General features: G+C 41.4%; 1 protein-coding gene across 2 annotated transcripts; it reads right to left on the bottom strand.

Moving 5' to 3' along the window:
* Positions 1 to 313: 313 nt before the first annotated feature.
* On the bottom strand, positions 314 to 13,653 carry znf608 (zinc finger protein 608). Of its 2 annotated transcripts, none has more exons than XM_039653053.2 (9): positions 12,899 to 13,652; positions 12,126 to 12,261; positions 11,520 to 11,607; positions 7,859 to 10,121; positions 7,138 to 7,531; positions 3,988 to 4,127; positions 3,235 to 3,382; positions 2,320 to 2,382; positions 314 to 969 (listed from the first exon to the last, which is right to left on the bottom strand). In XM_039653053.2, the coding sequence occupies exons 1-9, from the start codon at positions 13,493 to 13,495 to the stop codon at positions 950 to 952; spliced, it is 3,849 nt and encodes a 1,282-aa protein (XP_039508987.2). In that variant the 5' UTR covers positions 13,496 to 13,652; the 3' UTR covers positions 314 to 949. The 2 variants fall into 2 exon arrangements, 1 of the variants encoding a protein (XP_039508987.2); XR_005618550.2 differs by having other exon boundaries at positions 944 to 969; positions 3,227 to 3,382; positions 12,899 to 13,653.
* Between the last annotated feature and the right edge of the window lie 596 nt (positions 13,654 to 14,249).

The raw sequence follows: 14,249 nt of genomic DNA, 5'->3' as shown, positions 1-14,249 counted from the left end.
AAATTCAAGCATATATGACATTAAAACAAAATTATGACATAATAGATCGAAATAATGGCAAAAACGTTTAAAAATATATATATAAAAAGTCATTTTCCTAAATAAAAAGTCTTAAAATGTCACTGTCAAAATGTCAATATCATAATTTCGACTTTTAAACCTGAATAGTATGAATTGCTCATCATAATTATGAGCTCATATGTCACAAGACTGTTTCTCTCATAATTATGAGGCGTTTTACACACACACACACACACACACACACACACACACACACGATCTCCGCACTGAATCATTCCCACAGAACTACGGATAAAAACAACCTTGACTGTTTATTTGGATCGTCAAACATGTTAAGGCAGAGACAGTATAAAAGCAACTGCGGTTTTGATGATCCAGCAGACATGAAGAAAAGATGAGGAACCACTGACGAACTGTCCAGAAATCCTCTCGTAAACATCATCATCATCTTCTTCATCTTCATCACTACTGAGGGAACAGCGGCCACACATTGCACTCGTCAATACAAAGGTACATAAGCTCGTTATAGTCGCTTCGGTAAACTGTACAACTATGTACATCATCACGCTAATACTGTATGGCACTGAGATGAGCAGTCGATGAACATCCACTTTACACGATACAATAGATTAATGGCTGTTAATAACAGTAAATTCATGTTAATAAGTCAATGCAGAGCGAGCCACCGTACTTACAGTCACTTGTAATCTATTGCAAACCGTCCTTTAGAGGTGAAGAGAGAGCAAATACATTCAACATTATGGTTACACGACGATATAAGTGCATACAAACAGCAAGATGGAGCATTTACAGGCTTTCTTCACTGCAAACTCCTCCATTCCTACATTCATCCGCTTTCCCAGAGGAGAACAGACGGAGTCGGGGTGTGTGTGAGTGTGTGTGAGTCCTCGTGTGCGTCGGGAACCTCTCACATCTTACCCTCGTTTTCTGTGGAGATTAAACTGACGGTCAGGAACACTCATAGCATTAGTTGTGTTTCACGGAACTTTTGTAAACGTTACTACCACTACTACTAGTTTCAGAGAACGTTCAGGTGTACGTTTGCACAATCAAATAGCTACAGTTCTCTTGACACTCGAAGAAAACAGGTTTTTAAAACATTAAAAACTTAAAATTATGACAAAAATTCAAAATTATGACATACTTAATTGAAATTATGATGTAAAAAACATAAAATTAGGACAAAAATTCAAAATTATGACATACTTAATCGAAATTATGATGTAAAAAGTAAATTAAAAACTTAAAATTATGACAAAAATTCAAAATTATGACATACTTAATTGAAATTATGATTTAAAAAACATAAAATTAGGACAAAAATTAAAAATTATGACATACTTAATCGAAATTATGATGTAAAAAGTACATTAAAAACTTAAAATTATGACAAAAATTCTAAATTATGACTTAATCAAAATGATGATGTAAAAAGTACATTTAAAACTTAATATTATGTGGGAAAAAAAATCTAAATTATGACATACTTAATCGAAATTATGATGTAAAAAGTACATTACAAACTTAAAATTATGGGGAAAAAAATAAAAATTATGACATACTTAATCGAAATTATGATGTAAAAAGTACATTAAAAACTTAAAATTACGACTTAAATGTCATAATTATGATATAAAAAATTACACGAAAAGACAAAAATATGACAAACATCGAAATTATGATTATAATGTAACCATTTTTACATAAAATTTCGAATTTCTAACGTTTATGAGATGAAGTTAAATTAAGACCAAATTATGACTTAAAAAGTCGAATTTATGACATAAAAAGTATATTTAAACGTTAAAATTCTGACATACTAAGTCAAAATAATGATGTAAAAATCATTGAGAACGTTCGTTTGCATAATCAGATGGAATGTTCCCTTGACAATCGAATAAATTGTTTAAAAAAACATTTAAAAAAATGGAAATTAAAAACTTCGAAAATTCAATCGAAATTGAATTATTGTTATGATATAAAAAAGTATATTAAAGTATATTAAAAAGTAAAAAAAATATGACATACACATCAAAATTATGACATACAAGTCAAAATAATTTTTACATAAAAATTTGAATGTATTACGTTTATGAGATGAAGTTGAAAAACTAAATTACGTCTTAAAAAGTATATTTAAAAGGTTACACTTCTGACAAACAAAGTGCGACACAAATAACAAAAAAATATGACATGCTGAAATGATGACACACGAGTCATAGATCCCTGTGGGAGAAGTGGATGTGAAAACGCGTGTGTGCACTAATGCTTCCTCACCGCTGGAACAGGTTTGTGTCGTCGTCACTTGCTGGTTGGACACCAGAGCCGCTGAGCTCAAACCTGTAGGTCACAGATCACAGAACATTACGACCAGCTCTCACACTCTCATGTTTACATTGTCAAAGTTTGTCCAGGTAGGTTTTGCACCCGGAACCGTTTTCATGAGCATTTCCACCCCAGACAGAACAGTGTCGACCCACAACCAGATGTGGGCCGGATGTGGGCCGACACTGTCTTACTGTCTTGCTCTTTAAGCAAGAGAGTAAGAGAGATAAAGGTTTTTGATGAAATCACTCCATATAATGGACTTCAATGGGGACCAAACGGTTCAAGGTCCAAAAGACAGTTTCAGTGCAAACTGTTCAAAGGGTTTTAAACGATTCCAGTCGATGAATAAGGGCCTTATCAAGCGAAACGATCGCTCATTTAAAATACACAATTACGTTGAAAAGGTCTCACAGAACAGAGCAAGGCGAGCATTTGTGCTTATAAAACTTAAACTTTGTTATTTATTTATTAAATGAGCGATCGTTTCGCTTGATAAGACCCTTATTCATCGCCTGGCGTCGTTTAAAGCCCTTTGAACAGTTTGCACTGAAACTGTCTTTTGGACCTTGAACCGTTTGGACCCCATTGAAGTCCATTATATGGAGAAATGTTTCATTTCTTTTCGACTGAAGAAAGAAAGACGTGGACATCTTGGATGACACGGGGGTGAGTAAATTATCAGCAACTTTATTATCTTATGGTATTTTACTACTTTAGTAAAGACATCTTTATTTAAGAATTTTCAGATATTTGGACTGGAAACAAGACAAAAAAGCATGTTTAGCAGTGTAATCAGCTCAGCTTGTGCAGTATTGATATTAATAAGTAGTAATAGTGTAGTTCAGTTGTTGTTGACCTTTTCACCTTGGAAGGGGTCGTACTGGCCGGACACCAGTGTGTAGCTCATGCCCAGGTGTGTGAGGTGATGCGTCTGCAGGTGGCGCCCGTACGGTCCCGCGTCTCTCTCGCGCTCAGCGTCTCGCTCCTGCTCCGGCGATCCTCGTTCTCCCGGCTGAAGAGGCAAACACAGCGTCAACAAGCCTGAACACAATCTTCATTTGCTGCTTTGAAACAATCTGCGTTGCAAAAAGTGCGATATACATGTTTTATGTGGTTAAAGTAGGGCTGCACAATATATCGGAATTATTGAAGTATTGCAAGTGTATAAATAACGGCTTGCAATAACAAAAGACAACGAGATAATCTCTCGCTCTCGGCTGAGTAACTTTTGTAGCTTTAATAAGTATAAGAATTTATTTCATTCATACAGTGAAAACTAAGCAGTGTTTGTCATTATTCAGTTTCCGTTGAAATGATCAAAACAGCTGAAATTGTTTACATCGCCTTTAATCAATTAATGACACTTTTGTGTTCAATAGTGTGCCAACAAATCCCAATTCCCAAACATTTTCCAGCATTTATTTGATGTCCTCTACTGTTCTGGATGTTCATTAAGAAACTATTTTTATTTATCAGGATTTATTAACTATATAGCCAGGACAACTTCAGCTTCACACAGTTTGTTTAGATCACATTTAGGTCCATATCTGACTGTGGTGGCCAACTTAGAAATGATCCAACTGTCTTTCACTTGCAGTTGTGTAGTGGGATACATACAACAGGAGATTTGCCGTGATAAGGCAGGAGAGGATGCGACAGAAGCTCTAATGCGGTCGAATCTGTCACGGGTTTGCTGCTTTGAGCTGCTTCTGAATCCTCTCTCCCAGCCGTCTTCCCATACAGAGGGTAATGGAAACCTAGAAGGGAAAACACACAGTTTACTCTCAATAAAACAATCCAAAACCTCTACGGAGACGAGTGAGGGAATACTTCTGTGACACTCCCATCCTTAATCTGTTAAGCTTTGTACGGTAACCAAGTTCTAACAATGCTTTAACCCCACATAGTTATTGACACTACAATGTAAATTGTTGTAAAATTTTCTGTAAAAAAACGGCAGCTGTGGTTGCCAGAAATCTACCGTAAGAAAAACCTGAAGGTTTTACAGACGTAAATTTACATTAAAAAGCCATATTTCATTATTTGATAAAATGTTAATTTACCAACTTATTGAAGCACTAATATCTGTCTTGTACCATTGTAGCACAACCACCAATCACAGAGGAAATGAGAGTCACAAGATGAATGAAATCTCACCAAAAGCAATTTCCCTCAATATAGTTAATAGTGATAGATGATGCACAGTACCATTCACACAAACACTAAACACCATCATGGTAACGTAAAATTAAAAAAAGTAGAAAAGCAGTAAACATTAATTTAACACCATTAAATGTAACATAACTGACTAGAAAAAACTAAGAAGAAACAGTTATTTCAACAAAAATACATCAAATGTGAAGTGTCATGCAGACAATTGTGAGAATGTCAAGTCAAGTATATTTATATAGAGATTTTCACAATATAGATTGCATTCAAGCAGCTTCACAGTATCAATCAAAACATAATAACAATGTTCGTTTCTTAGGGGAAAAACATCCTGATCAATGGTATTAATGATTGGTTAATTAATTTGAATATCCCCAACTGAGCTAGCCAAAGGCAACAGTGGCAAGGAACCGAAAAACTACATCAGGTGACTCAATGGTGTCCTAAACCTCCATCAGGTGACCCAATGGGGTCCTAAAACTCCATCAGGTGACCCAATGGTGTCCTAAAACTCCATCAGGTGACCCAATGGTGTCCTAAACTCCATCAAGGGACCCAATGGTGTCCTAAAACTCCATCAGGTGACCTAAAGGTGTCTTAAAACTCCATCAAGTGACCCAATGGTGTCCTAAACTCCATCAAGTGACCCAATGGTGTCCTAAAACTCCATCAGGTGACCCAATTGTGTCCTAAAACTCCATCAGGTGACTCAATGGTGTCCTAAACCTCCATCAGGTGACCCAATGGGGTCCTAAAACTCCATCAGGTGACCCAATGGTGTCCTAAAACTCCATCAGGTGACCCAATGGTGTCCTAAAACTCCATCAAGTGACCCGATGGTGTCCTAAAACTCCATCAAGTGACCCAATGGTGTCCTAAAACTCCATCAGGTGACCCAATTGTGTCCTAAAACTCCATCAGGTGACCCAATGGTGTCCTAAAACTCCATCAGGTGACCTAAAGGTGTCTTAAAACTCCATCAAGTGACCCAATGGTGTCCTAAACTCCATCAAGTGACCCAATGGTGTCCTAAAACTCCATCAGGTGACCCAATTGTGTCCTAAAACTCCATCAGGTGACCCAATGGTGTCCTAAAACTCCATCAGGTGACCCAATGGTGTCCTAAAACTCCATCAAGTGACCCAATGGTGTCCTAAACTCCATCAAGTGACCCAATGGTGTCCTAAAACTCCATCAGGTGACCCAATGGTGTCCTAAAACTCCATCAAGTGACCCAATGGTGTCCTAAAACTCCATCAGGTGACCCAATGGTGTACTAAAACTCCATCAAGTGACCCAATGGGGTCCTAAAACTCCATCAGGTGACCTAAAGGTGTCTTAAAACTCCATCAAGTGACCCAATGGTGTCCTAAACTCCATCAAGTGACCCAATGGTGTCCTAAAACTCCATCAGGTGACCCAATTGTGTCCTAAAACTCCATCAGGTGACCCAATGGTGTCCTAAAACTCCATCAGGTGACCCAATGGTGTCCTAAAACTCCATCAGGTGACCCAATGGTGTACTAAAACTCCATCAAGTGACCCAATGGGGTCCTAAAACTCCATCAGGTGACCTAAAGGTGTCTTAAAACTCCATCAAGTGACCCAATGGTGTCCTAAACTCCATCAAGTGACCCAATGGTGTCCTAAAACTCCATCAGGTGACCCAATTGTGTCCTAAAACTCCATCAGGTGACCCAATGGTGTCCTAAAACTCCATCAGGTGACCCAATGGTGTCCTAAAACTCCATCAGGTGACCCAATGGTGTCCTAAAACTCCATCAGGTGACCCAATGGTGTACTAAAACTCCATCAGGTGACCCAATGGTGTCCTAAAACTCCATCAGGTGACCCAATGGTGTCCTAAAACTCCATCAAGTGACCCAATGGTGTCCTAAAACTCCATCAGGTGACCCAATGGTGTCCTAAATCTCCATCAGGTGACCTAATGGTGTCCTAAAACTCCATCAGGTGACCCAATGGTGTCCTAAAACTCCATCAGGTGACCCAATGGTGTCCTAAAACTCCATCAGGTGACCCAATGGTGTCCTAAAACTCCATCAGGTGACCCAATGGTGTCCTAAAACTCCATCAGGTGACCCAATGGTGTCCTAAAACTCCATCAGGTGACCCAATGGTGTCCTAAAACTCCATCAGGTGACCCAATGGTGTCGTGAAACTCCATGAAGAGACCTAAAGGTGTCCTAAAACTCCATCAGGTGACCTAATGGTGTCCTAAAACTCCATCAGGTGACCCAATGGTGTCCTAAAACTCCATCAGGTGACCCAATGGTGTCCTAAAACTCCATCAGGTGACCCAATGGTGTCCTAAAACTCCATCAGGTGACCCAATGGTGTCGTGAAACTCCATGAAGAGACCTAAAGGTGTCCTAAAACTCCATCAATTTTCTTTTCTTTTATGTCAATGTACGATTTTTCACTATGTTCTTTTTCATTTTCAAAAACTGTATTTTACTGTAAAATTACATTAAATGTATGGTTAGATATATCACCTTATATAGTACGGAAACTTTCTGTTAACCAATTAACCCTTCCACCCATGGTCACAATTGCGGTGTCATATTTACAGATGATTACCTGGGTAATTGTGCACCAGAGCTGGAGACATCACCCTGTACGCATTGCTGCTCGCCTCGCACAGGTGTAAATAGGGGTAGGAGTGTTGAAACTGGAGGAAGGATTGCTGGGGTGACGACCCCGGCCCTCTCGCGGTCTGCGAGTCTTCAGACATCTCGTCCACAATCTCGTCCCCGTCCGCTCTGGTACTTTCCTCGGAGACCTCGGCAGCCGTCTCACACTTGACGTTCTGGAGTTCGGTCTCCAGCCTGGACTCGGACTCTACAGGCATGTGCCAGTCTTTCCCCTTGTCTGGACTGAGAATCATTTCCTCAGAGATCTTGTTGACCTCTTGATTTTGCTGCTTCACATATTTGGACTGATAAGAGTGGCTCCAGGACTGAGACTCTGAAGCCTAAACCCAGAGGAACATCTACCGTCAAACAGTTTCTGCTCTGACAACCAATGAAATTACACACCTTACAGGGAAGCCCTTTGTTATGAAACAGTAGCCCTGTGTTTAATGCGTTCATTGAAAATTTTAAAAGGATCAATACGATCTCAATCATCAAAGAATCCTGGCAATTCGATCATTTGATGATTAAGGATCATACAGAATTTCCACTCATAACAACATGCGTTGGACTGTTATCCCAGCATAACCAAGGACTTTTCTGGAAGTCTGTTAATGTCTTTAAAAGAACATTTCCTCAGTAAATGATAAGTAACATCAGTAACTTACATTTAGAAATGGTACATTTGTGTCCACATTTGATTTTGAGTTTGAACTCTCCAAACTGAGGTCTTCCGATTCGTTGAGGACCGCTTGTTCTTTAGTCATGGCATGGATATGAGACGGCTTTCCCTGCTGCTGAAATGACAGCTGCTTGTCCAACTCCACATAGATGAAGCCAGGTTTCGCACAGCTAATTTTAACAGAGTTTGCCCCCTTATGAAGCGACTGAGGAGAGCTCATAAACTGTTTTTGCTCATCCTTCGTTCGTTCCTTTGGCTCAGATCCTCGCCTAACTTGACCTCTACTCTGCTTGCCGTACTGTATTTCCTCGCAGCACGCCTCACCGAGCGGCCTGTGGGAGCTGGGCATCATCAGAACCTTCTGGTCCACGGGAACACCCCGGCTGTACTGTCCGTAATACAAGGACTGAGCCAGCGCCGTGTGCGTCTCAGCGTACTGAAGCTGCGATTGGGAACTTGAGTGGCTCGACGATTCTGAGCTTTTTACATCCTCGCTTGAATCTCTCAAGTCATCCTTCGGTCGACCGTAAGGTGAGGCCACCTTATGGAACGATGTGGAATTGGCTTGCCCAGAGTGCATATAACCTGGGATACAATGGGATTCATATCCATGGCCATGAGATGTGGACTGGACCTCTTTTCCTGGGGTCACCGTGCCAGCATTGGGAATTTTGGGATTGATGTTGGCGTTCGAATCTTGTGTGGAGTTCCTTCTGGATCTCGAGTTGGATCCGCCGTCCTCGGCTGCATCGGATATGTCGGAGTATGCGGGACTGTTTGTTTTAGCAGTCACTCCAACTCCGTCACCGTTTGTAAGAGGGCCACAGTCCATTCTCGCAGAGCTCCCGATGGAAGGACTCGGCGCGTTGTCCGAGAAGGTGTACACCTTGTCGGCCTCGGCTCTGATACTCGCCATGCGGCTCTCCTGCGTTTCACCTGGACCGTTCACCACATCTTGCTTGCTCAAGTGCTCTTTCAAGAGGCTTACGGGAAAGTCTTTCCCGATGCTCTTGGCATCGTCCGTTTTGGTGTAAACCGGGTCGCTTTTGGGACTCTTGCAATTCCTGTCCTTTAATCGATGCTTTTCCTTTCTCTTGCTGTCTTTGCTCAGGACTGCGGTGGTGTTGGCCATGTTAACTTGTGCAATAATGTCCAGCTTTGGCTTAATGGGTTTCAGGGAGAGGCTCTTGGTTTTTGTGAGGGTAACAGTTGGAGAGGCCTGATGAGAAGAAACGTCTGGGATTTTAGTCGAAAATGCAGCGGGGGGAATAGCGGTCAGCTTCGGAGGGGCAGGAGCAGCGTTGATGAGTCTATTGGTCCTAGACTTAGCCGAGCATCTCTCAGCGAACCCACTTTCTTTCTTTACTTTGCTACAGATGTCCCTCTTATCGATAGCACCCTCCGCTTCGAGCTTAGGCATCTCGACAGACGTGTTACGATCCGTCATGAGGCAGTTTTCAAGGACGACAGACATGTTGGAAATGAGTGGGAGGTTGCTCAGATCGTCTATGGATCCATCCTTACTTGTCAAGTTCTGGCGTATCTTTGCATTGGCCATGGGACTGCTTTCATTGCTGAGCAATGCTTTCCTGCTCTTTGGAGAACCGACTGCATTGAGTTTATAAATGCCTCTGGGCTTCTTGGAGACGATGTTCTCAGGAGAATCAAAAGGTACAGAGCCGAGTGCTTCATCAAAATCTGAAAGTCTGTCTTCGCTTTCCACCTCAAACTCTTGCTTGCTGTTGTTGTTGTTCAGGTGAGCGTGCGACTGGTGGTAACGGAGCCCGTTGATGTGTTTGTACTTCTTGTTGCAGTTCGGATGTGGACAGTCTATTAGCATCGGGGAGGCGCAAACCTGATCAAGAAACACAGGGTCGGATTTACCCTGAGGGGTGGAAGGAGCACTCCTGGATTTGGCTCGTATCCTTTTCCCATTCCCATTCCGAATGTCCTCCGAGACCAAGCTCAAATCTAGATCCGCCGGGGCTTTGCTTTTTCTTTTTCCGCATATAAGTGGATTGGATTTGATGTCCTCCACGTAGTATCCAGGTGTTCTACAGCCACTGAGGTTCAGACTCCCTCGTCTGCCTTTGCTGCCGATTCCCACACCGCGCCTCTTGTGACTTAGTCCTCGTATCTTGGAAAGACTTGGGTCAGCAGTTGGTTGATCTGGTATGCCAAGACGCATCCGTTTACCACGTCCACGTCCACAAGGCATTTCACAGTCACTCATTGGTGACTCACAAAACCTAGTTAAAAACAACAAGGAGTCATGAGTGTATGTAAATAAACACGTTTCAAATTAATGATCTAAACAGGGTTCAATTTAGGCTGAAAAGGGCCAGATTTACTAACAGCTTGTGTCACGCAAACCCTCTTTTGGTGTATTTAAATAAATCATGCCACTTGATTTTACTGAAACTTTACTGGTATTTGCACCATTATTTAAAGTCTCCCTGTGGTGAAAATCCAGCGTTTAATGTTGTTAATGTGTCTATGTGGTTAATCCGCTTTAACACACACCGTGTGTGCGTTGATAAGTGGACAGCATTGCTGAAACTGCAGTGAACCAAAGACAGTCTCAAAAACACGCTTTGAAATCGCTGGTGTTTCTGATGTCACAAACCACCTCGTAACCAATCAGATCAACGTGTGATCGACAACCAGTGGATCTCTTGCTGCGTTCAAGTCCTCCTGGGAAGTTCGTACGTACGAGGTGGGAAGTCGTGTTTACGACGTGAGGTGCGTTCAAGTCAGTTTCGTCGGAGCAAAATGCCGGTGTACCTTCTTTTAATGAATTGCACGAAAATACAGCAAGGTTTGTTAACTCTGCTAATAAAAAAAAATGAAGAACAAAGAATGCGCATCAGGTGTGTTTTTCTTTTATGTTTTTTATTAGCTTATGAAGCCAATGTAAACTCTATCATTAGGTTTAATTTTTATATTATAATGATATCATATTTTGTGCAGAGAGCTTGCTTTATAAATGAAAAAGCCTTACAATGTCAATGAGTAAACATTGAAAATCAATTAAAATGTACCGTCAAGACGTTGAATGAACGTTTCTCACTGACACGCCCCCAACTCGTACAGATCGGGGCTTAAAGAAAATCCCGAGCTCCCCACTGGTATTTACGACATTGTGGTGGCGTTCAAATGCGTTCAACTCGTAATTACGATCTATACGAGATGACTTGAACGTGAGTGAGTGAGTGAGTGGAGGTGGGGTTCATTTGCATATTCATAGAACCATGCATACTAAATGAGGTGAGGGTGTCGAGTTACATTCAAGATATTTTAAGGCAAGAACTTTTAAAGGAAAAATCGTTTAAATGTCAATTTTGTGAGTTTTTAAAGGATATAATTAATGACTACAGGGCTTTAACACTCAAAAAAGCATGTCTTAACCCATTTTGTGCTCAACATGCTGCGATAGTTACTTTGTGTTGCCCTTGGTAGATTGTGTTGGTCCTTATGTAAATGAGCGGCCGCATCTGTGTTCTTTAATTTGCTCATTGACCTTACAGGACTTTCCTATCTGCGCATTTATGGGATTGCGGACTCGCACTAATTCCCCAGTTTAGTAAATCTGGCACCTTGGATCTGCAAGCCAAGCATTCAAGAAGAAAGAAAGGAAGGTGTATTACCGTGGTGGAGCCCAGTCATGCTTGGTGCAGTCCAAGAGAGTTCCCACATAGGTCCGTTTTCTCCATGTGACGTTCACAACTAGAACCCCTGGAATCATAGAGAAACATTCGCAGTAATGAGTACCTCTGAAATATTGTGTTATTAAAAAATCCACAATCACCAAATAAACACATTCAGGTTTAGCCCAAAGTGCACTCTTGGAAATAAAGAAACCATTTTTGGTTTCGTTTTTCTACATTTTAATAATCTAAAGAACCTTTTGTGCAGTGGATGTTAAATGTTCTTCATGGAGCCAATAAAGAACCTTTATTTTTAAGAGTAGGTCTTTTCTTGTATTTTCGAATGGATTCATTCAGCGTTTGATCTCGGTGATGGAAGTTAAGATGGTGGTCTGCAATTTTAATTTGCTTAATCAATATGCAACTAGTGTCTCCTCTTCCTTCAATGATTCAGTCTCACAGCTGCTTTGAAAACGCAGTCCTGTGGCGCTAACGACAAACTCGTCCTTACGTATCCAGTTAAACCAATTCCAATGCAGCAAGTGGAGAAATTTATATTTTAAATGCGTAATATTGCATAGAATAACTCGAATAGAAAGCTCTCACCTTCCTCAGTCTCATGCCACACAATACCCTCCAGATTGACGCTCGTTCCGGGTTGACATGGCTCCATGTAGCTGGACTCGAGGGCTTTCTCGGCTTCGTGTGTGTTTGTTCCGACTGACCGTGTCTTAACACTCAACTAAAGATAGAGAGAGACAGAGAGAGAGCAAACACAGTGCCAGCTGAAGTAAAATGCAGTTTCTTGATGCTCAATTTAATCTGATAATGTTGATCCAGCATATAAATATCCAATTAAGCACTTAATCCTCCTCATGCAATGAAAACACACAAATGGCGATGACAGCATCATCATGTCAGCATAATCAATGCAAAAGGAAAAAGACATGTAGATAAGTGTACAGGGACAATAGAGCAGGAGGGGGTGGAGCCTCTCGCTGTGTTTTAAACTGTAAATAACACACGAAAAGCATCTCGGCTTCAAACAAGCCAGTGTGTGTCTTTGTCCAGATTCACGAACAGGGGAATTATGATGCTTATGGTTTCCAATAGCAACAGACATGACGGTTTCACGAGGGCTGCATGCATAACAAAGGAAATGGCTGACAAACAAAAGAAAACCTGATATTGCGACGGATGGTGTTTAGGATTGTTCATATTCATAAAGAAGCACGTTTGGTGCATGAGAAGAAGAAGAAGGCTTCGTTCTCACGCACACACACACACACACAGTGCATCCGCCATCGTTCAGTAGATTGACAGTTATTATGCGCGTATCCACTTGTAGGTGTGTGTGTGAAGGACAGATGTTTGCTTACCGAGCTCGTGTCGTCAATGTGTTCAACAATAGCCGCGTCCATTCCGCCTCTGCAAACGGGACTGTCGGTTCCGTTCTCGGGGAGCGGGCCGAACTCATCCCCGTGCTTCTCCTTCCGAGTCCTCGCCTGCTCCTTCTCTCTCCTCCCTCCTTTGCTCGGGGTTTTGCCTTTCTTCGCGTCTTTGCTGGCTCTGGCGCCCGCGTCGGGGCTGCTGTCCACTGGTGCTGAATTCATCTCCGCGACGCGTCCTTGAGCCTCGCGACGCTTTCCGACGCACACTTTAGGAATTCCGCTCACAATCTCTCTCTCGCAATTCCTTCGTTTCAGCTTGAATTTCTTGGGCTCCTTGCAGAGGAACGGGAGCGCGGCGCGCGCAAGGCCCGCGCCCGCGCAATCATACTCGAGCTCTTGATCGCGACCTTCCGTCGTGCTTTTAACGCTTAAAACGCGATTCATCTCCAATCTCTGTCGATCCTTCTCCAAATCCGCGTCCAGGTCGATGATCAGATTCCCAACCCCGATCTCCCAGTCATCCCCGCTGTCGTCCTGCTCTCCGTGTGTCCTGATCCTGTGATGAAGGGAGGAACTCACTGACATTCTCCTCCACACGGGATTTCTGACAGAAAACGGTGATGAATCCTAAATCAAGTGATGGGAGGGTATTAATCACACACGCGGTGCGGCGGAGATCACTCTCTCCACATTAAACTCATTAAAACACACCAGCATGTGTAATAAATGCCTTTAAACACTCTCGAGTGTGCGTGCGTGTGTGTGTGTAAATCAATCCAGGAATGCGTTTCAGAAACATATTTCTGTTACTTGACTTTGATTTATTGAAAGAGCATGTGTATTCGCTTGCGAGAATGTGTTCAAACATTACGGTTCATTTATGAAAACGTTATTTTGTCAATGTTCTAGTTATTTAAATGTTTATTTTTTTCTTGTTACGTTAAACTTTAAGGGATTTTTTCCCCTCTATTTTATCATTTTACGAGTATTATGCGGGAACATTACTTTCAGCCATCTGGAAAACGCATCAAACTAACATCAGAAAAACAGTCTATGATTGATGGATAAAACGCATTTTTGTTCTTAAATGTTAGCCAAAGTTATCACTGTCAACAAAACATATATTTAACTTTATTATACACTGTAAAAAAATATTGTTGGTTTAACTTTTAACTTTAACTAAAAGTAAGTAACCTGGTTGCCTTAAAATTTTAAGTTCATTGAACTGGAAAAAGTGAGTTAATACAATGATATTGAGATTAATTTAACCATCAGAAACTCAAAATTATATGTTATCTGAACTAAATAAAATGTTGTGATTACTATGAGAGACAGTGTA

This window comes from Pimephales promelas, chromosome 14 (genome assembly GCF_988280905.1).
Source record: "Pimephales promelas chromosome 14, fPimPro1.hap1.1, whole genome shotgun sequence".
Lineage (NCBI taxonomy): Eukaryota > Metazoa > Chordata > Actinopteri > Cypriniformes > Leuciscidae > Pimephales > Pimephales promelas.
The sequence above is the reverse complement of the archived record's forward strand: the minus strand, read 5'-3'. Positions and strand labels throughout refer to the sequence as shown.